The sequence below is a fragment of the Cucurbita pepo genome, chromosome LG04 (genome assembly GCF_002806865.2).
Source record: "Cucurbita pepo subsp. pepo cultivar mu-cu-16 chromosome LG04, ASM280686v2, whole genome shotgun sequence".
In the NCBI taxonomy this organism is placed as follows: domain Eukaryota; kingdom Viridiplantae; phylum Streptophyta; class Magnoliopsida; order Cucurbitales; family Cucurbitaceae; genus Cucurbita; species Cucurbita pepo.
In genome coordinates, this window is record NC_036641.1 from 5179265 (window position 1) to 5201837 (window position 22573).

Here is a 22573-nt window from a genome sequence, read left to right on the forward strand (position 1 = left end):
AAACTGGGGTCGAACGATAAAGAAATGGGAACTCACACGCCCTATAGGCAGTGGATGGGCTGGATGGGGTATTTACGCACGCTTATTATGCATGTGTGATCGCACGCTTATTATGCATGTGTATCACACGTGGAAAGGAAGTGTAGTTGCGAATCATGGGAGCTGGATCAGGCTAGTTCATGGATGTGGGTCGTGATCCCGGATCGACTATAGGGTGGTGGGTGCAAGTTGGATGCAGGTCAAGTGATGCAATTTGTTAATGGCATGTGTTTCTACTAGTAAGCCAACATGTGCTTTGTTCGAATTGTAACACACATCGTCCGCGTTCGTGGGCGCATTCCCTGTCCAGATAGTCAACATGCATCCTTTTGTCTCCTTCACCCGTACAAGATTTCCAGATTTCAACCAAATAAGTGACTTCTAACCTCTCCTTCACCCGTACAAGATTTCCAGATTTCAACCAAATAAGTGACTTCTAACCTATTTTCCTTTCAATTTCATAACTTTCGATCTGTAATTTGAAACGATTCAGATCTCTAATCCAACTATCCAAATAAAGTGATATGTAATTTGAAACGATTCAGATCTCTAATCCAACTATCCAAATAAAGTTTCCCTTATAATAGACATCCATCGATAGAGATGTCAGAGAGAGAGGGAAGTTTAACCCCTTATAATTTTTTTTTAATTTTTAAATAATAAATAAAATATAAAATTAATTATGAAAACAAAATTTGATCATATATATAATTTTTTAAATGTAAGAAAAATTATATAAAAAGAATAGTAATTAATTTTTTTCAAATTATATAAAAAGAATAGTAATTAGTTTTTTTTTTTCATTAATAAATTAATTGTTGAAAATTATATAAAAAGAATAGTAATTAATTTTTTTCCATTAATAAATTAATTGTTGAAAATAGTAATTAATTTTTTTCCATTAATAAATTAATTGTTGAAAATAGTAATTAATTTTTAAATTAGTTCCATTAACACCATAAAAATAATAATTTAAACGTTAAAAAAATTATTATTACACAAATTAAATTTGATCGAAGACATCGAACTTATATTTTCTTCGAGAGTATACAAAAAAAAAATTATATGAATATAAAAAGTTTTCTTCAATATAAAACTTAAAAATAAAACGGGAGAGATAGATCTGGTCGAAAAATTGGGCAGAGACGAGAATTATAATCCTTGGAGTAGAAGCAAGTCTGGTCGAGAAATTAGGCAAGGACGGAGAATATAATCCTTGAGGCAGAGACAAATCTGGTCGAGGAATTGGGTAGGAACAGTGAATATAATCCTTGGGACAGAGACAGGTCTGATTGAGAAATTAGGCAGGAGAATATAATTCTTGTCTTCAACCTCATTCACTCCCTCCCTTATCTCCCTCTTCCCACTCCCTCCCTTATTCACGGTTTAATGAAAATCTCTTCCCACTCCCTCCCTTATTCACGGTTTAATGAAAATCTCCACCCCGTTCAAGACAAGTCCTCATGGAGCACACAACCCTGGAGGCTAAATAGACATCTGTATCCACGTATCTTTATTTATTTCCTCCGTTCTCTCATTTCTTGGCGAAAGAGAGCGAATTTATTGTCTATACGCTTACTCATCTTCATAACCTTTGAAGATGATGGTTAAAATAAAACTATATATATAATTTCTAAAGGCAAAATTGAATAGAATATTATGAGATGAGAGGTATTTTGGTGCTCTAAACCATTTCCATATCCATTTCCATTAAACAGCAAACACGAGTTAAACCTGAGGCTGTCTTTATCTCTCTCCAACTACAATACACTGTTTGGTTCCCCCACCCACCAACCACCCCTGAGGCTGCCTTGGCTTCTTCATTTACTTCCAGCATATTACAATAATACCAATACCCTTCATCAAACGCACCATCATTCACACTATGCAACAACCCCAACCAAAGCTCAAAAAGCATACCTCATCTGCTTCTCTTCTCTTCACTTCACCGTTTGTTCCACTGCACAACTTCTTCATCATTCTGTTATTGTGATGCCTAATCTGCATCCCCTTGAGATCCCTATGCCTGCTGCTGCATGACTCGTACCCTGCGCCTGACCGAACGCAGGCCTTCCACAGCAGTTTGACGATATCAATGCACAATCAACCATGTTCGGAACTGTTACTGGGGTCGTCTCCGACGTCTTTTCTGTAGTTGTTGCAATGTTTTCACCCCCCATCATTACTCTAAGAAACACTCCGAGTGCCACGCGCATCCATTCGTACCGGCATAGTCCGGATGCCTCTTTAACGTTGAGCTGCAAATCAGACAGACACCAAATATTTCTTCTCATTATTGGCAGAGTTCAAACGGTTTATACAACATGCTTTTTCAAAGAGTGCTAGTTTCCAGTAATAAGTCTATACTGACCCATTTCCTGTGGCGGTTTCCCTGCTCTGGCCATGATTCCAGCTCTTCTGTAACTTCTAATGCAAACATGTATCCTCTGCATGCTCCCTCCATGCTGCAGATGTCCTGACTGCTTTTGCTTCTAAATTCCCAAACTCCGAGAGGGTTTTCCTGACAGAAAAATGGAAAATTTCCCAATAATAAGTCAAAATGGACAGTAGCTAGTTCAACAAGACAATACGGTGTTAGCTTTATTATTCTTCAGTAACAATACAGTACATGAATCAACTAAACTGCTAGCAAAACTGTTTGTTGTTTTCATTCAATTGACAAAGAACTCATCAATCTCATGCGTTTTGCAGTTCTACTAAAGCAACAGATCAGCGAAGTACAAATTTCATGAGATGCCCAGTTGCTTATGTAAACTTGTGAGATCCCCTTGGAGAGGAGAAGGGAGCATTCTTTATAAGGGTGTGGATATTTCTCCCTGTGAGCTCCTGGTTACCTTCCTTTCGTCTTATGAAGCCCGAGAAGGAAAAACGAAAGAGGACAATATCTGCTAGCAGTGGGCTTGGGGTGCTATAAATGGTATCAAAGCCAGACACCGGGCGATGTACCAACGAGGAGGCTGAGGCCCGAAGGGGATGGACACGAGGCGGTGTGCCAGCAAGGACATTGAGCGCTGAAGAGGGTGGATTTGGGGATCCCACATCGATTGGAGAAGGGAACAAGTGTCAGTGAGGACGCTGAGCCCCGAAGGGGATGGATTGTGAGATCCCACACCGGTTGAGAAGGAGAATGAAGCATTCTTTAAAAAACTTGAGGGGAAACCCGAAAGGGAAAGCCCAAAAAGGACAATAGCTGCTAGTAGTGGGCTTGGGTCGTTACAAAACTATTCCTAGACTTGGCTCCTACGGCAACCCATGAACAAGCATCTGAAAGGTTCTACAACCCTGACACATATTGTTTGATATTTGTGAAGAAAACATGTAAAAAGATTATCAATTTCCACAAAGGGGCAATATATAAACCTACATTGAGCTTTCCTCTCACTCCTGCTTCTTCCACGGCTTCACGACACGCTGCTTCCAGGATGGTCTCATCATCCTCCCATCCACCCTACAAACCAGAACAAAGAGAAACATTGAAATATAGGACAGTGGTATTTCTTGCCAACTCCTTCAACCAAGAATGGATAAAATATAAACCTTCGGAAACACTAGGTCATCACGATTTGGAGAAGAAACCATGAGAACTTCAATTTTGTTCTCGATATCACACTGGTCATGAACTTCATCGCTGTCCTCTATCAGCCTAAAAGGAATGCATCTGTTGCGCATGTGGCAATAAGTAAGCAACAAATAAGTATCAATTGCTGAGTTAAATTCATTAAGTTACAAAAACATCAAATGAAACAGCATTCAACACTGCCATTTAAGAATTCAACATCGATAAAGCTACAACAAGTAGAGGAACCTCTAAATTTTCGGAGGAAAAACATTCAGCATCACACCAACTTTTGAATTCAAATTTGAAGTTTGGAATAGCATGAGAAATAAATAAATCAATAACTGGAAGGAAACAATTCTATATTAATCATATTAAACATTCAATTTAGGGAATTAGGTTAAGGACAAGTCTTTGAACAATTGCAGACAAGCAACTTTCCTGACAAAATAAGGAACAAGAAAGTAGAAACTCAAATCCACAATCCACATCATATCATTCAACAACTGATTCATCCATGTTTCAATCTAGAAATTGTTTCCTTCTCTTCCCCTATAACTCATCAGGCTGTCTTTTCGTCAAATAATTATAATATACAACAAATTTTGGAGTTAGCGAACTAATATCAGTATCTTTCTCATTCAAACATATAAAATACTATAATTTTCGTTTTCAGGCATCCAAAATTCATTTGTATACACTTCAAATAGGTATATCTCATCTCAATTCCTATCAAGCATACCAGAATGTTTATAACGTGAATAAGTTCATAAACAATTGAAAAGAAAAATACCCAAGTGTTTTCAAATATCATAATTACTCCCTATCGAATTTTGGAGCATGAATTGAAACATCCACTCACAGCTCGAAATCAGCCTCAGCAAAAATCCATGTGTTTTTTCTAATATCTGAAATTTGCCCACAAAAGAGAAAAAATAGATAGCGAAACCCATTATGTTGTTCATGTAACCCAAGTCAATAAGAAGACCCACCATGTATATATATATATATATATATATAATGATTGCTCAACCAGAAAGATACAATAATTGTAGATTGAAACGAGCGACAAGCATAGTAATAGCGCAGAAATTTGAGATGCAAAAACCAATTGAAATGATCATTTCAAACTAGGCAATTTGTTAGTGAAATGAGACTATTCATAATTATTGAAGATAAGGAAAAAGGAATAGGCTATGAGTGATGTAGAGAAAAAAGAAAAAGAAAAAAAAAAGCGAACAAGACAAAGGAGAATGCGACGAAATAGCAGAAAAGAAATAGTAAATTCCAAAAGATCCATGGTTGTTAACAACAAACGTGATCATTCCTTCACATCATAGGTATTCTAGTGGAGCGAAACGAGAAAGGAAGAAAGAAGAGAAGAAAAATCATACCCTGAAACGAGACGAAAATGATCGTCATAGCGCTGACGATCTCGCCCTGTTCTTGCTAACACCGCAGACATTATGCAATCGCCTACTAAACAGAATCGCTAAACAAAGAGAAACAGAAACAGGAATTGCAGGGAAATCACCATCAAACACACACAGACTGAAAATGAAAATGGATAACAACGATAAATCAAATCGAAATGGAAAATAAAGCAAACCTGAGGCCGAAGCGAAGCTATCAATCAGCAAATCAAATCGGGATCATTGAAAGATACAGAAATCAAGGGCCATGCAAGGCAGCAAGATGGAAAGGGAAACGGAAACAGAAACAAAAATCGGTGTAATAAATGGAGGTTTGTGCAACTGACAGTGCATTGAATGGACGCTTGCCCTCTTTCAATTTACAACACGAACCATGAATGCGACGCCTTCCATGCCCGTATCTGAAGAACAGAGAGAGGAAACAGAAAGATAAACGAAGAAGAAGATGAAGAGAGAGAGACGGGGGAGGGGGGGGGAAGCAAAGGAAAGAGATCCGCCCGGCCAATGGCAAAGCAACGGCGCCTCTTTTATACTCCACCACGTCGCGTCTCTCTCTCTCTTATTTCATATATTTATTTAATTTCATAATTATTTATTTTTTCTATTATAAAACTTTTAATTAAATATTTAAAAATAAATATCTTTTTAAGTTACTCACTCGAAATTGGCTCAGACGTACTTCTTATCTTGAGAAAATAGGGGCACCTTGCGTCCTTGAACCGATAACCATCTTTCGGCTAACCTAGCCTCCTCCATCCCTCGGGACCAACAAGGGGTAGTACAGGAATATTCACATGTTGTCCATCGACTACGTCTTTCAGCCTGATCTTAGGCTCTGACTCACCCTCCGTGGGCGAACCTTGCGTAGGAACCCTTAGGTTTTCGGGACATTGGATTCTCACCAATGTTTACGTTGTTGAAAAATTTTATAATTAGAACAATTAAGTTGATCTAAAAATTTTCGATCCAATCTAATTCCATATATACTAATGTGAACAAACCTACGAGAGGATTAAATTTTAAAGTTGACCCATTTCGTATTTGGTGTGGTGGTTGCAATAAATACATCACCGTCGGTTCGTTTTTGACATACAATGGATAAATTAAGAAAAATCGAGAGAGAGAGAGAGAGTTACGTGAACAGAACTTTGGAGACGTGTGCACCGAAATTTAAGTTGAGCATAGGTGATTCTAGCTCGATAGCTAGGAGAGGCTATAGATAAGATATTCGAACGGTCTAATCAACTAAATGACCTAAGATTTAAGAACGAGCTCAATAAAAACGACACAATAAAACAACAAATAAAGTGAGATTTTTTTTTAATCGAAAATATATGTTATAATTAGTTGAGTTAGGTTTAAATTCACTATAAGATTTAAAATTCTATGAACTTCGAACGATATCGTTAGGTCAAAAGAGACGTACTATTGTCTCGTGTTTTGATACTAAAATACTATGAATCGAACGTCAAGTGGTGCACGTAAGTGATTTTAAACACTAAGAATTGATTAATGTAAACGACAAAAATTAAAATTATTTAAAACAAAAAGCTATAATATTTAAAGGAAATAAAAAATAATAAGGCGGGAAAATTCAAAGCACGTGCTACTGGACCGGTAAGCCGTAGCTTTCAAAAACCCAACGTGTTATCCCGATGCCGCCACGTGTCCTCTTCAGATAGAGATCCTTTCATTTTCTCTCGTTTTAGCTTATTTTAATTTACTTTTAATTATTTAAAATCATTGATTTTAAAATAAATGAAAACTTTATATATTAATTTTTTAAACCTTTTTTTTTATGATACAAATATATAAATTATATAATTATTTTTAATTATAATTAGTTTTATATATACGAATGAACCTTAAAATTTTGAAAAAAAATGATAAAAATTTTGAAGAAAATGAGAAAAGTATCGTAACGGTAATTTTGTTAGTTGGGTTTGTGAAATATATAACGACTTATTCAAATGATTTGATTGGGTGTGAACGAGATGAGAATAATCTACATGGACTCGATGTTGAAGATAGTTGAAATTGTCTTCAATTCTTCGAGAAGATTTAAAGTCGACAATCCTCAACTCTCTCTTTCTTATCCCTTTGAATGAATGAGCTCTCGATCCAATTGGAAGGACAAGAGCTCTCTACCAGAATACCTTATGTTGAATTTTCAAGCCACCCGATGCGGGTTATAGACAAGCTTCCTGCTTAATAATAAAACAAGAAAAAGAGAGTCGTCTTTCCGACGGTTAAGTAGTTGATGCGAACGAAGCAGCCGAAGCATATCCCTGAAAAGAAAAAGTCAATCCTTCCGGTGTGGCTAGAAGGGCTCGACATGGTTTTGAGCCCGTTTTCCTATTGGGCCTTAAAATGGGTTTGTTTGGATAAAATATGGGCTTTGAGCCCACTTAGCTTAATGGGCTTAGATTTATTTAAGTCAACTCCTTTTAATTTAATCAAGTTCATTGGTATGACATGGAGATAAGAAAGACATGTGACAAAGTTGGGTTTGACTTTGACTTTGACTTAATTTGGAGTTCTACGTTTATAATTGATCATCAATTAAATAAATATTGTTTTCATAAATTCAAAATAATGACATGAGAAAGTCCTATTTCAACCAATACAACTTTTGTTCTTTAAAATTTATTTGATGAATATTTAAATTTAATGAAAAAAATAGAGTTAACAATTTTCAATACTTTCAAATGTGCTAAGTAATATATTAATAAATAATAATCCTATTATTAATTAATTTATAAACTGTGATTATTATTTAATGAATTCATGTAAATACGGTTAATTATTTTATTTTTTTATTTAATATTTTATAAAATTAAGCTTACGAAGACTACTTTATTTTTTTTTTCTGGAATCTTCTGGAATGTTCTTGAAATTTTATTTTTCAACTTTTATAAAATGTATTTTAGGGAATATCGGAAAAGGTTCTGGAGCTGTTAAGTTTGATTCTAAACACGGATTATTTTCTCGACTGTAAAGGTTCTTCAAATAGCTTTACCTCGTTCAAGAAAAGAGCTACTGAACGAACCTGCAAGTCGTCCTAAGACAAGAGCTAATAGGTGAAGGAGGTAAGAGAAGCCGAGTTGGAGAGATGAATGAGTAAGTAGCTCGAGAAGGGCGAAACTCGTCGAAGCATGATGTATGCGAAGAACGTACAACCGCAATTTTGAAAAAAAGAAACTCCAAGCAAAATTAGCTTTTCGTTACCAATATTGAAAAGTCTTTGGTTGCATCTGCTATGTGTTCTGAGCAATGTGTTCTGAGCAGTTACAGACGAAGCTAGAAAAGAAGATGGCTATGCTAGTTGGCGCATCTTTGTCGGCTATGATCGGTGGAGGTTGAGGTGCAATATCTCCACATATTAATTTTAAAATTTGGTTAAAAAAGTAAATAGTAAAATAAAAAACTCAAAGGTAAATTGTTTATAAGTTAAATTTTTTTTAAAACTAAAAATTAAAAAAATAATAAATAGCTATGGAAATTTAATTTAAATATAAAGAGGTTACTAGTTAAAAAAAAAAAAAAAAATATATATATATATATATATAATTGTGTACCTTATTGCTTACGCGTCCGAGAACCCACCTTCAGCCGCAAGAAACTTCCCAAGCAAGTGAATGGGGGGAGGTCAAACAAATTGTAAGACAATTGTCCACGTCATCAGTATCCACGTCATCACCGTACAGATAAAACCCCTTCTTTCCTTCTTCCTTCCTGCTACGATTCAGCTTCCATTACTTTCCCTTCATTTTTCATTCATTCCATTTCTGCGCTCTTGAGAGACTCCCATGGATGCCTCACCTAGATCTACCAATCTCTCTCGCATATACACCATCAATGTCCTCCATGCCGATTCCTACAAGGAGATGTCGAGAATCACCAGCTCCATGGACCTTGTGGTCGCCGATCAAGACCACCTGATGCTCGCTCAGGTGCTTCGCCCTGATCGAGATCACGTCCACAAGGTTCTTCACCGATCCAAATCCAAATCCCTTTCTGAACTCATATCTTCTTACTTCGATAACAGCGAGAAAACCACCAGATTCTGCCTCTCCCTCCGCCGCTGCATCGCCGAAGCCCGGAGATTGTATCGGCCAATCCAAAACCTTATCGACCAACTTCCACAGTCCCACTGTGACCTCGTCTTCCAAGAATTCGGTAAATTCGATAAGGAACACAATCCTTTCCCCGGCCTTGACTCACCGACCTTAGACCAAATCCGTGACCTCTTCGGCGTTCTCAATCGGCAACTGGAACGCCGCCTTAACAAATCCAGTTCCAGGATTCGCTTTGTTCGCCCTCCCACCGTCTGCTGCAGCGGCGATGCCATCACCGCCTATATTCCTTCTAGGTTCGCCAGGAGAGAATTGGCGTATGCAGCTCAGATCAAAGTTGCATCTAGGAATACCTATATCCTAAAGACTGACCTTGACACGCTTGATAGCCTCGTTAGGCGTTTGCATAACGCCGTGGAGGGCGACAAGCGTTTCATTCAGATGGGTTTGGGCATAGTGAATGATAATAACACAGCTCAGGAAGTACTCAAACATTTGGAGATGAACCAACAGAATTTGAGGCATTACCTTGATCTTCTTGAGGAAAAGATAACAACTTGTTTGATCACTGTCAACCAGTCAAGATCTCTACTACTCCAGGAGATTTTACATCATCAATCTAAAGCTGAGTCTTCTCATTCCCAATAGTCACATTTAACTAAATCAGGGGACTTTCTAATTCTTGTATCATTGTTTTGTTCCCATACTGACATTCAACCTGTCTCTAACATGTTTAGTTTACTGTTAATAAACTCAATGAATTCATACCTTCTGTAACTATTACAGTTCACTTTAGCTGGAAAGTTGATAGCATTTCTTAATCGAGTTATATGGGTATCTGGGTGTCACAGTCCTGCTTTTTCAACCGTGCAACGTCATGATCTGGGTTTAATGGGATGAATGTAGAGAACTAGAACGAACTAACTAATAAGTTAATCTTAGAATATTGGTTTCCTTGTTGAAAATGGAGAGCAGATGATACCTCCAGTTGATGTGAGACATTAGATGGTGCTATCTCCTCTGGGGTTATGCCCATGATCTTATTTGGCACTCCTCAAATCTTCACAGGAATATGCCCCATCCGCACCCTGTGTTTGATTCTTGGCCAAGTCAGGGAAGGCATTGGAAGAGATATTAATGAACATGAATATCAGTCAACAATGGCTTATTCATTCATGATTCATGATCGCCTCTGTGAGTCAGGAATATAAGCATTCGCCCGCATCATAGCACGAGTCGAAAAAGGAATAAGGTTTTGTGTAAGCAGCTGTTTCGTAGCCTTCCCCTGCTTCATCAATATATAGAAGGAAATTAATCACCTCCTTTACCTGAAAGTTTTGAGAGATGTGGGAATGTAAGCCACGAGTAACGAACACCATAAATAGCATTGAGAATGAGGGCCAGAAGTTACAATGCAAGCTAACCTATGCTACAATCAATGCAATATGTATACTAGATTTGTATTTGTAATAATGTCAAAATGAGTTCGAAGGATAATCTTTTGTATATCTATACTTACTTTTAATGATCGATGATGATGGTGATGTGAATAGATACATTCATTACTAGCATCCTTGTCCTACTGTAAATCACAACGAACATATAGTTTACAAAAGAAGAATGTGATATGACTGGTTGGTGAATGGGAGCTAAAGCCATCATTTTCTCAAGCTACGTTTCTTAATATGCCTTATGCTAATTTATAACAAAAGAAAAGCATACTCCAAAGAAATGGGTCACCTCCTTTACTGTAAGTTTTGACTCTACTGTAAGTTTTGAGAGACGTGGGTAAGTTTTGAGAGACATGGGAATGTAAGCCACGAGTAACGAACACCATAAAAAACATCAAGAATGAGGACTCGAAGCTCCAAAGCAAGCTAACCTATGCTACAATCAATGCTACATCTGTACTAGATTTGTATCTGTAATAATATATCGATGCTACATCTATACTAGATTTGTATCTATAATAATATATCGAAAGGAGTTTAACGGATGAATTTTTGTATATCTATACTTACTTTTAATGATCGACGATGATGATGTGAATGGATACGCTCATTACTAGCATCCTTGTCCTCCTGCAAATCACAATGAACATATAGTTTACAAAAGAAGAACGTGATATGACTAGTTGTTGAACAAAGTACTGAAGAATGGGAGCTAAAGCCATCATTTTCTCAAGCTACGTTTCTTAATTTGTCTCAGGCCAATTTGTAACAGAACAAAAGCATACTCCAAAGAAATGGATCAATGGAATTAAGCAATTAGCCATAGCCTCATTTCCGGATCACCTCTTGTATTAAACTAATAAAGACTAAGAAGGTTTGGTACCTTATAAGCAAAATATGGAAGATTGTCATGAGGATTCTCCATCAAGTATTTCGTCAAAAGCTTCTTGTCAAGCTTCATGAGTCAAAACAGAACAATGGAATAAACAATTTTGCTCTTGATAATTCAGTAGCTATTTAGTTATGTTTCTTTGAAGTATTAGGTAGTTTAGCACCTTGGACGCATCCATGGAGATAGGGAAGATTCAGACGGTATAATGCAGAAAGTGCAACCGCCATTTCCTCATCTGTTGTTCATTTAAAATTGTTCTTAGAAAAATTAAGTCAAAACAGAATACGTCTTCCTACAAATACAGCTAGGGCTGGAACCTCTCTATAACAACAAAAATTATTGAACGTAGTCACCACGATCATCTGAACTTTCAACCAAATCATTAAAAAACCGAACCGAAATGGATCGTTGCAATTCACAAATAAAAATTCTCAAGCAACGACAGACAGATGACCAAAATTAAATCGAAGGATTCGTGAATAAGAAACCATTGAATGGTAAAACTAGCAAATCGTATAGCCACAGGACCTGGAACAGTATCACGGTGTATAGGATCGAATAATGAATACAAATGCTGCATAAAATTGAATCTAGAACAAAAAAAAGAACGAATAATTCTGAAAAAAAGGAGGAACAGTAATCAAGAGGTTGTAATACCAAAAGATCGTCAATATGCAGAAGATGCCAAGCTCGAATTGAGTATTCTACTCATCCCTGTCCAAAGTATCTTCATTCCAAAATAGGTTTATGGATTGCGCGGCCGGCGAACACATATTTTGGTCTGGTCCGTTCGTAGCTCGGTGGCCCAATGGCCATTGTTCGACTAAACCTATCAATTCTTACCAAATTCAATTACCTTATTTATATTTTATATTATAATTATGATCTGTGAATATTTTATTTTAAAGATAATAAATTATTTACACTTAATTGAATAAAAAAAAATCATTTAATTTTTTTTTAATTCAATCAAAAAATGGAAGTTAAATTAATAATTGAACTTTTAATCGAATTTCTACCAATCAAATAGTTAGTCAGCGTCCTCATTGACACACCGTCCAGTGTCCAGCTCTAATACCATTTGTAACAGCTCAAACCCATCACTCGCAGATATTATCTGCTTTGGCCCTTTACGTAGTTATCAATCTAGCATCTAAATGGTTATTCAGGAGGCCAGCATCCTCATCGACACACCATCCAGTGTCCAGCTTTGATACCATTTGTAACAGCTCAAACTCACCGCTAGCAAATATTATCTGTTTTGGCCCTTTACGTATCGTAGTTATCAATCTAGCATCTAAATGGTTATCCAGGAGGCCAACGTCCTCATTGACACACCATCCAGTGTTCAACTCTAATACCATTTGTAACAGCTCAAACCCACCACTAGCAGATATTATCTGTTTGGCCCTTTACGTATCGTAGTTATCAATTTAGCATCTAAATGGTTATCCAGGAGGCCAGCAACCTCATTGACACACCATCCAGTGTCCGGCTCTAATACCATTTGTAACCGCTCAAACTCACCGCTAGCAAATATTATCTGCTTTAGCCTCTTACGTATCGTCGTCAGCCTCACAGTTTTAAAACGCGTCTACTAGAGAGAGATTTCCACACCCTTATGAGAAATGTTTCGTTCCCCTCTCCACCCGACGTGAGTCTTTCGGTAACATCTCTGGTCCAAACTAATACAAAAGCAGCCTTGGAAGTGTATATTATTGATATCATTTACCATACCCAAATCAAGTTTGGAAACGCATCAAAGAGTAGCAAACAAAACTACAAGAGCAAGCATCACTAAGCTACTGAAATGGATGATTTTCTAAGCACCATTTTCACTTCAAGGATTAAGACCCTGCCTCGCTTTCAGGACGAGCTCCTCTGTCGTCGCTCCAATGATCTCATTCGCACGTTTTAATCCAACGCAGAAATAACGTCCAATGGTATCCTAAATCAAAGTCGACGAAGAACGAATCAGACGAGTATACCGTGCACCATCAACTTATATAAACCAAAAAGTCTGCAGTCGTACGTATGTGTGTGTGTATATGCACGTGTTGTCATGCTTCGATTTCAGTAAGAAAAACGCTTAGACTAACCCGTGAAACGATTCCCAATTTCTCTAACTTTTGAACTGCATCGTCCACTTCGAAGTTGCAACGCTCACCGAACTCTTCTTTGATCAACTCCTCACACCGTAGATCAAGATCCTAATCACATTTCACCGTAAAATTTCAGATAATCGGCATCGAGCTTTCGATTCAAAAAAAGAGCAAGAACATAAAGTAGAGATAGAAGATCAATACTGCTAAAGTAGCTTTGCCTTGTTCCATCAGTATAAAGAATGAAATGATCACCTCTTTGACCTTCACAACATCAAGGGGAAAAAAAGGCATTATAAGTATTGATTAACCGTTCGTGTCGTAAACGACAGAGAAACTCAACATTTGGAAAGAGCACGAGCAAAACATCGACAGTCGACATACCACCGGCATACCCAAGAAAACAACTAAGCTGAACTAGCTATAAAATTTCGTTAAGTACCGAAGTAAAAACTTGATCAACACGCGTATACGTGCAAACAGAAGCTAAACCAGTGAGCAGGCAAACAGAACAGTCGAACCGTACAAAGCAGTACGACAAAATATTCCTCACAAAAGCATGAAAGCTACTAGCAAAACGACCACTAAACATATCCTTCAACGATTCAATTACGAACAACCATGAAAAATTAACGTCTTTATACGATATTAGATTCGACCGACAAGAACATCATAATATACATACTTCCTGTTGGATCACATCATCACACAGATGAAGAAGCGTGCCCCTTCCGCTATCGAGCTGTTTGTCGTACATCGATTGTGTGATTAAGTTCTGATATGTAGCCAAATTTTGCTGAAACCTAGAGGTTTAAAAAAGAATGACCACAGACTATTACGAGCATTAGAGAAAACAACACAATACTAATACGCATCTAACAGAGAAAGGTACTTAACGAGAAATAGGTCTTCGCACAGTAACCGACAACCGTAGAGAGAACGGCGAAAATGACCCAAAAATCCGCCTTTGGCATTTCAATCGAACCCACAACAGCAACCTAAAATATATAAACGATAAGAACACGTAAACGAAATATTAAAGTGCATTACGTAAACATTCTTAAAACTAACCAGCCCGACTATAGCAGATACGAGGAACGTAACCCAGTCCATTGGAGTCAATCCCGGACTTTTCTTCTCGGGCTGTCACAAGAAGTTTGTAATCGATCTTATCACCCGAACTTTTCAAGGAGCTAAGGAGAATGATTACTAAAATGGTGAAAATGAACTTACAAGTACTATTTCCATATCGGCCATCGGAATGTTTTTAAAATGCTTGACGTATATTCCACGATCGGGGTTGGACTTTGTGCTTGCTCGCCTGAAGAATTACCATTCCTTTTACATGTCAACGAACTATAGTTCAGAATAATTGAAAAAACAGAGTAATAGATATCATTCATTCTCGGCTTAGATACTAACACAACAGTAAGCACATACTATCCCCTTAGAGCCCTTCCACGAACGTTGCTTGTCTCTCTCATGCTCAGTCCTTTTCGAGCACTTCCATGGGCATTACTTTTCTCTCTCATGCTCACTCCCCTTAGAGCATGTTCACTGGCATTGTTTGTCTCTCTCGTACTTACTCCTTTTGGAGCACTTCCATAGGCATTACTTGTCTCTCTCGTGCTCACTCCCCTTAGAGCATTTCCAAGGACGTTGTTTGTCTTTCTCGTGCTCAAACCTCTTGGAACACTTCCACGGGCGTTGCTTGTCTCTCTTGTGTTCACTCCTCTTGGAGCACTTCCACTGGCTGTTACTTGTCTCTCTTGTGCTCACTCCTCTTGGAGAACGGAGTGATGTTCGAAAGAACTCCATCACTTGCAATGGTAATTCCTTGAAGCAATTTTTCGAGGTCTTATAGAAGAACATGCCTAGAGTTCATCCTATTTTGCTCGTTGTCACGCTACATTCCTGACCGATTCAAAAACCTCAAGGACAAGGTATTTGGAGACGACTAGTAGATCGGAGCATCTACGACTATGCACTTTCTGTAGCGGCTTTTTCTTAAGATACCCTCCTATTCTTCCATTCGGGATTGGAGTCCAACCTTGACGAATTTGAATACCATCCTATTCTTCCCTACATCTCTGTGACAAATATTCCTTAAATTAAGATCATTCCTTCAACGCTCTCCTCAAACTGAGTAATAGATATCATTCATTCTTAGCTTGATACTAACTCGCAAGGTCATTCCTTCACCAATACGCACCGATAATAAACAGCATAGCAATGATAGTAAGGAAAAATCATCGATATATACCCTTCCGGTCAATAAAGACTACAAACTCGAAGATGTACTTAAATGGACCCGTCTGGTCTTAAACCAAGACTTCCCACTCATTTAGCCAAACGAAGATAAACACGGTAATCAAATCCTACTCGATTTAAAATGGAAGTTCAAAAAAGAATGGTGCTAGATTAGATCCAAGCAATAGAGCAGTACCTGTAAACTACAATAATCCTATCGAAGGTAGGTTCTTGAATAGTAGTCTTGCCCAGCATATTGCGAACGCTGTAAAGACGAAAAATTTAGAGAGTTAATCGTCTGAACTTCGTTTTATCGAATAGAAATATATGTTTCATTGTCGAAAAGTATATGTACAACCAATAATAATGGATAATGGAATGCACTTCTTCATTCTACGGTAAACAAAGACTCAACCGAAAACCTGAACCTGATTTCATGAGGTAATTCAGAAGAAAAGACGAAACGAACGATAAATTCGACTGAACACGAAGAAAAGACTCAACAAGAATTCTTCTTCACTCCTTCACCAGATTGAACCATAAGAAAAGAAGAAGAAACCTGAACCTCGGGTTCACTCCTTTACCAGATTGAACAAGGTAAGTAAAGCGGCTGGATGAGAAGAAACTCTCATACCACATATCTATGACATTCAATGGCCTAATGGGTCGATAAAACATTAGAGGGAACAAGTTCGAGACTCATTTCTTTAATGAGAATAGCCAGTTTGGGAGGCTAACACTTTGATGGCGGTCTGGAAGGTGTCAGTCCAGATCTAAATATGTCGAAGGAAAAGGAAACAAAATTTATATATGCAATCATGAACCAACTGAGTCAGACATGAGTCGTGAGAAACTATATACAACCTTAGTTCCATATTCTCCAGACGAATTCGTTCGACATGTAGGTCATCTTGATCAACATCAGGGGTAACCTCATCATTCTTCTTCGAATCTTCCATAGGTCGTCTTTTTGGCTGTCGGGAGAAAATCTTTTCTAGCCTGCAACCACGTCACGCCAATCAAAAGGACAAAAACAAGAAATAATATGAATGGTGTTCAAAAAGAACCAAGAACAACCTAAGGGCTACGGGTAGAGAGAACTCCCTCCCAAAAACTACACAAAAGAGCCGGCTAGAAATCTCCTTTTCACCGTCCGCCTATTAGGGAGAGGTTTCCACACCCTTATAAAGAATGTTTCGTTTCCTTCTCCAACCAATGTGGGATCTCACAATCCACCCTCCTTGGGGACCCAACGTCCTTGTTGGCACACCACCCGGTGTTTGGCTCTGATATCATTTGTAACAACCCAAGCCCACCGCCAACAGATATTGTCTGCTTTGGCCCGTTACATATCACCGTCAGCCTCACGGTTTTAAAATGCGTCTGTTAGGGAGAGGTTTCCACACCCTTATAAAGAATGCTTCGTTTCCTTCTCCAACCAATGTAGGATCTCACAATCCACCCTCCTTAGGGACCCAACGTCCTTGTTGGCACACCGCCCGGTGTTTGGCTCTGATATCATTTGTAACAACCCAAGCCCACCGCCAACAGATATTGTCTGCTTTGGCCCGTTACATATCACCGTCAGCCTCACGGTTTTAAAATGCGTCTGTTAGGGAGAGGTTTCCACACCCTTATAAAGAATGCTTCGTTTCCTTCTCCAACCAATGTAGGATCTCACAATCCACCCTCCTTAGGGACCCAACGTCCTTGTTGGCACACCGCCCGGTGTTTGGCTCTGATATCATTTGTAACAACCCAAGCCCACCGCCAACAGATATTGTCTGCTTTGGCCCGTTACATATCACCGTCAGCCTCACGGTTTTAAAACGCGTCTGTTAGGGAGAGGTTTCCACACCCTTCGTTCTCCTCTCCAACCAACGTGGGATCTCACATAAATGAAATAAATTGTTTATTGATTTGAAGCATTAACTTACTTCATTAACCTTAAAAGATACGCCCAAAATCTTGCAATAACCATGTCTACTTTCTCCATGAAAAAGAAATCGGTCGTTCGGTCAATTCCAATTCCTCGCCTAAATATAACGTACTGACAAAAAAACGGTACAGATGAGATAGAAAGTGAGAGATATAGGCCTGTATTCATTCAGGGTGAGTATAAGGTTACACAGTTGCAAAGAATCATACCACTCATGAACATCCCATGCACAAAACTAAAACAACATGACCTATCAACAAATAGCTCTAGGTTCTATATTTAATACCAATGACCTACTCTGCACAACACATTCTGCAAAACATAGGACAAGACCCTTTGTGGCCTTGTAAACCAGACCATAGTACTACGAAGTAGCTCAAAACTATGATTATAGCATGAGGTCCGTGTCAAAGAATCTATGCATGAACAGTCGGACCTAAGAAAATAAGGGGGTTGAAGAGAGGAAATAAGTAGAAAGTCACGATTCTCCACAACGGTATGATATTGTCCAGCATAAACTCTCATGGCTTTACTTTTGGTTTTCCCAAAAGGTCCGGTACCAATGGAGATAGTATTCCTTACTTATAAACCCATGATCAACCCATTAATTAGCCGATGTGGGACACCTCTCCCAACAATCCTCCCCTCGAACAAAGTACACCATAGAGCCTCCCCTGAGGCCTATGAAGCCCTCGAACAGCCTCCCCTTAATCGAGACTTGACTCCTTCTCTGGAGCCCTCGAACAAAGTACACCTTTTGTTCGACAATTAAGTCACTTTTGACTACACCTTCGAGACTCACAACTTCTTTGTTCGACATTTGAGGATTCTATTGACATAGCTAAGTTAAGGGCATGACTCTAATACCATCTTATGATATTGTCCAGTTCGAACATAAGCTCTCATGGCTTTACTTTTGGTTTTCCCAAAAGGCCTCGTACGAATGGAGATAGTATTTCTTACTTATAAACCCATGATCAATCCCTTAATTAACCGAGATGGGGACTCCTCTCCCAACAATCCTCCACAGAAAGCTCAAGCAAGAAACAATTTTTTAATGAGTTGAAGAAACTTTAAAACGTTGGAAGTTACGTGCGAATAAATTACATACCTTGTCAACAAAGTCGGGTAGGTTGGGTTGAGGATGTGCAGTAAAATACTTCTTTAAAACAACCTTGTCGAGCTACAAAGTAAAAATATAAACATAGATCCTAAGCAAAGAAGATAATATGGAGAATATTATCATATTCACATATGAATTACATGATTCCTTCTTCTAAACTATTCATATCGGAAAATAACTTTTTGCATTTTTTACACGTCGTCTCTTGTTTTAGATCTTAAAACATGCACAATTAAAAAACGAACCTTGGAGTCGTCAACTGTAATAGGAAGATTTAGGAGATACTGCCCTGATAGCGCAATTTCGACCTCCTCGTCACTTGTTATCTTGAAATTACTCTTTTCCATAATCTGTATAAAAGTTTAGGACGCCTTAAATGATCAATGGGTAACAGTAATCAGCTAGTCATTAAATTCAAGCAAGGAACAAATAATCGCAAAATTCTTAATAACTACGAGTGTTCGGATCAACTCAAGCTTGCCTTGATTAACGTCTTAGGTAGGTGGCCGTGACAAGGATCAAACTCACTCCTCAAAGCGTTTTTGAATTTTTATTTATGTCCTAATGTAGCTAAGTTGGATTGGAAAGTGAATTGAGAAACTGATGGTAATGGTCTAAGTCCACCGCTAGCAGATATTATCCTCTTTGGGCTTCACTTTTAAGGTTTTTAAAACGTGTCCGCTAGGGAAAGATTTCCACACCCTTATAACGAATGCTTCGTTCTCCTCCCCAACTGATGTGGGATCTCGCAATACTGATTATCACCGTAAAGAAAATGAGAGAAGTAGTGAAGTTGTACGAACCTGAAACAGGTAAGAAAGAAAATTTTGTTCGAGAACTTGAATTTCATCGGAGGATAGATGTTGCTGCTCCAACTTCTGGGCTCCATGAACAGGATCGAAAAGAGAGTAGAGTTGCTGAAATCATAACAGATATCTGTCAGTTCAGGTTCATAAGAGAATAGTAGAGCAGTGAAATGAGTACCATCAAATCCTCAAATTGTAGAAGGTACCAAGCTCGAATTGTGTATTCCACCCGCTTGCAGAGTTTCAAGAACTCAGCTCGATCAGAACTATGTTCTATAAAGCAAGAAACAATCAGCAACCGAGTTATAAATGGAACATGATTTTTTAGGATCTTTCGTCTCAGTTTGGCACGTGGTCAAGAAAATATTAATGAACCGTGGTCATTCTTCTATCTCTAGAAGTGCATACCTGTCACGGCCCAAGCCCACCGCTAGCAGATATTATCCTCTTTGGGTTTTCCCCTTAAGGTTCTTAAAACGCGTCTGCTAGGGAGAGGTTTCCACACCCTTATAAAGGATGTTTCGTTCTCCTCCCAAACCGATGTGGGATCTTACAATCCACCCCCTTCGGGGCCCAGAGTTCTCACTGGCACTCGTTCCCTTCTACAATCGATGTGGGATCCCTCAATCCACCCCCTTCGGCGCCCAGCGTCCTTGTTGGTACACCGCCTCGTGTCCACCCCCCTTCGAGGCTCAGCCTCCTCACTGGCACATCGTTCGGTGTCTGGCTCTAATACCATCGAATAACGGCCCAAGCCCACCGTTAACAGATATTGTCATCTTTGGACTTTCCCTTTTGGACTTTCCCTCAAGGTTTTAAAACGCGTCTACTAGGGAGAGGTATCCACACCTAAAGGATGCTTCGTTCTCCTCCCCAACCGATGTGGGATCTCACAATCCACCCCCTTCGAAGCCCAGCATCCTCGTTGGCACTCGTTCCCTTCTCCAATCAATGTGGAACCCCCCCAATCCACCCCTCTTCTAGGCCGAGCGTCCTTGTTGGTACACCGCCTCGTGTCCACCCCCCTTCGAGGCTCAGCCTCCTCACTAGCACATTGTTCAGTGTCTAGCTCTAATACCATCTANCGTTCGGTGTCTGGCTCTAATACCATCGAATAACGGCCCAAGCCCACCGTTAACAGATATTGTCATCTTTGGACTTTCCCTTTTGGACTTTCCCTCAAGGTTTTAAAACGCGTCTACTAGGGAGAGGTATCCACACCTAAAGGATGCTTCGTTCTCCTCCCCAACCGATGTGGGATCTCACAATCCACCCCCTTCGAAGCCCAGCATCCTCGTTGGCACTCGTTCCCTTCTCCAATCAATGTGGAACCCCCCCAATCCACCCCTCTTCTAGGCCGAGCGTCCTTGTTGGTACACCGCCTCGTGTCCACCCCCCTTCGAGGCTCAGCCTCCTCACTAGCACATTGTTCAGTGTCTAGCTCTAATACCATCTATAATGGCCCAAGCCCACCGCTAGCAAATATTGTCCTCTTTGGGCTTTCCCTCAACGTTTTTAAAACGCATCTACTAGGAAAGATATCCACACAAGGATGCCTGCGAGGAGGTTGAGCCTTGAAAGGGGGTGGACATGGGACGGTGTACCAACAAGGGCGTTGGGCCTTGAAGGGGGGTGGATTGGGAGGTCTCACATCGATTGGAGAAGGGAATGAGTGCTAGTGAGGACGTTGGACTTCGAAAGGGGGTGGATTGTGGGATCCCACATCGATTGGGGAGGAAAACGAATCGCCCGGTATCTAGCTCTAATACTATTTGTAATGGCTCAAACCCACCGCTAGCAAATATTGTCCTCTTTGGGCTTTCCCTTTCGGACTCTGCCTCAAAGTTTTTAAAACGCATCTATTAAGAAGAGATTTCCACACCGGATGCTTCGTTCTCCTCCCCAATCGATCTAGGATCTGACAGTACCCTTAGACGAAAACGAAAAATCACGGGCCAAGGAAAAGGGTTCACATCAACAGCATTATGAACAACAATATGAGCAATACAAAGAGAATAATAGCACCAGCCTACTCAAAACGAATGCTACAAAATAGACATAAACAAGCAGTTTAGAGAGCGGAGAAACACTGTCCTAGAACTCATAAAGAAACAACAGAAACCCAAAAATTGTAAACCAGAAAGAGAGGTGTTCGAACCAATTAGATTAGCCAAAGTCATGATCAGCCTGGGCTTCAACACCGGGATCACAGATTCACGCTCCAGCCGAATTACTTCCTTGTTCTTCCCCATAGTTTAGAACCAACGAAACAGAAGAGCTCAGCAACGACCGACAATAATCCCTGAAGGAATGACCAAATACCGAAGCAAAAGACAGTAAGATTCGCGACAAGAATGTTCAATTCATGCCTTAAAGAACAAGGCAGAACCGGAAGAAAAAACCTCGGAATCAGCAAAGTATATCGTCCGAAACAGTGTCGAGAACAGCAGTCCGAGTGGATTAGAAAACTAATCATAAATATGATGAAGAGACACTAAAAATTTGCCACAGAATTTGTCGCTCCTCTCACCCATCCGTTGAACACTAAAAATTCTCCTGAAACTGGCCGCTCGGTTCGGAGGGGGAAATGTTCTGTTGTATTCTACACACCTGTCGGGTAATTTCAATAATATTTAATTTATTTATTTATTTATTTAGAAATTCAACCGCCAAGTGCTACGCCCTTTCATCTTTGTCGTTTTTTGTTTCTTGGTAATTCTTCTACCGTCAGAAATGATTAGTTGCTTAGCCATAAATCCAAATTATACGATTTTTTTGTTAGTGGATTAGTGGGTCCCATGCCGACCGACACAACCGAGGTCGACCAAAATTCCGTAATTTAATTAATTAATAAATTATATATATATCACTTGACACAATCGTGC

At 39.1% G+C, this 22573-nt stretch overlaps 3 protein-coding genes across 3 annotated transcripts; 1 reads left to right on the plus strand and 2 right to left on the minus strand.

Annotated features, from left to right (window-relative positions):
- Positions 1 to 1708: 1708 nt before the first annotated feature.
- Positions 1709 to 5539, minus strand: LOC111793492 (nudix hydrolase 13, mitochondrial-like). Its single transcript, XM_023675398.1, has 6 exons — positions 5226 to 5539; positions 5011 to 5108; positions 3598 to 3718; positions 3425 to 3508; positions 2411 to 2560; positions 1709 to 2297 (listed from the first exon to the last, which is right to left on the minus strand). The coding sequence occupies exons 2-6, from the start codon at positions 5079 to 5081 to the stop codon at positions 2016 to 2018; spliced, it is 708 nt and encodes a 235-aa protein (XP_023531166.1). The 5' UTR covers positions 5082 to 5108; positions 5226 to 5539; the 3' UTR covers positions 1709 to 2015.
- Positions 5540 to 8627: 3088 nt separating this feature from the next.
- LOC111793494 (UPF0496 protein At3g19330-like) lies at positions 8628 to 9902 on the plus strand. Its single transcript, XM_023675399.1, has one exon. It carries the CDS (start codon positions 8859 to 8861, stop codon positions 9771 to 9773), a length of 915 nt encoding a protein of 304 aa, XP_023531167.1. The 5' UTR covers positions 8628 to 8858; the 3' UTR covers positions 9774 to 9902.
- A 3252-nt stretch (positions 9903 to 13154) lies between these two features.
- LOC111793495 lies at positions 13155 to 22290 on the minus strand. The gene is made up of 16 exons (XM_023675400.1): positions 22091 to 22290; positions 21847 to 21990; positions 19867 to 19961; positions 19686 to 19799; positions 19128 to 19232; positions 18871 to 18942; positions 17758 to 17870; positions 16685 to 16819; positions 16017 to 16085; positions 14804 to 14891; positions 14642 to 14713; positions 14468 to 14568; positions 14256 to 14373; positions 13775 to 13834; positions 13568 to 13678; positions 13155 to 13416 (listed from the first exon to the last, which is right to left on the minus strand). Exons 2-16 carry the CDS (start codon positions 21938 to 21940, stop codon positions 13309 to 13311), a joined length of 1455 nt encoding a protein of 484 aa, XP_023531168.1. The 5' UTR covers positions 21941 to 21990; positions 22091 to 22290; the 3' UTR covers positions 13155 to 13308.
- Positions 22291 to 22573: the final 283 nt, after the last annotated feature.

Excerpts from the sequence above, each read along its gene's own strand:
- LOC111793492 (XM_023675398.1), bottom strand. The coding sequence starts at position 5,081 with ATGTCTGCGGTGTTAGCAAGAACAGGGCGAGATCGTCAGCGCTATGAC. Across the intron at positions 3,719-5,010 it reads CATTTTCGTCTCGTTTCAGG|ATGCATTCCTTTTAGGCTGA; the intron begins GTATGATTTTTC and ends CATGCGCAACAG. Across the intron at positions 2,298-2,410 it reads GAAACCGCCACAGGAAATGG|CTCAACGTTAAAGAGGCATC; the intron begins GTCAGTATAGAC and ends TCTGATTTGCAG.
- LOC111793495 (XM_023675400.1), bottom strand. The coding sequence starts at position 21,940 with ATGGGGAAGAACAAGGAAGTAATTCGGCTGGAGCGTGAATCTGTGATC. Across the intron at positions 18,943-19,127 it reads TTACAGTTGACGACTCCAAG|CTCGACAAGGTTGTTTTAAA; the intron begins GTTCGTTTTTTA and ends TTTACTTTGTAG. Across the intron at positions 14,714-14,803 it reads CCGATATGGAAATAGTACTT|CCCGAGAAGAAAAGTCCGGG; the intron begins GTAAGTTCATTT and ends TTCTTGTGACAG.
- LOC111793494 (XM_023675399.1), top strand. The coding sequence starts at position 8,859 with ATGGATGCCTCACCTAGATCTACCAATCTCTCTCGCATATACACCATC.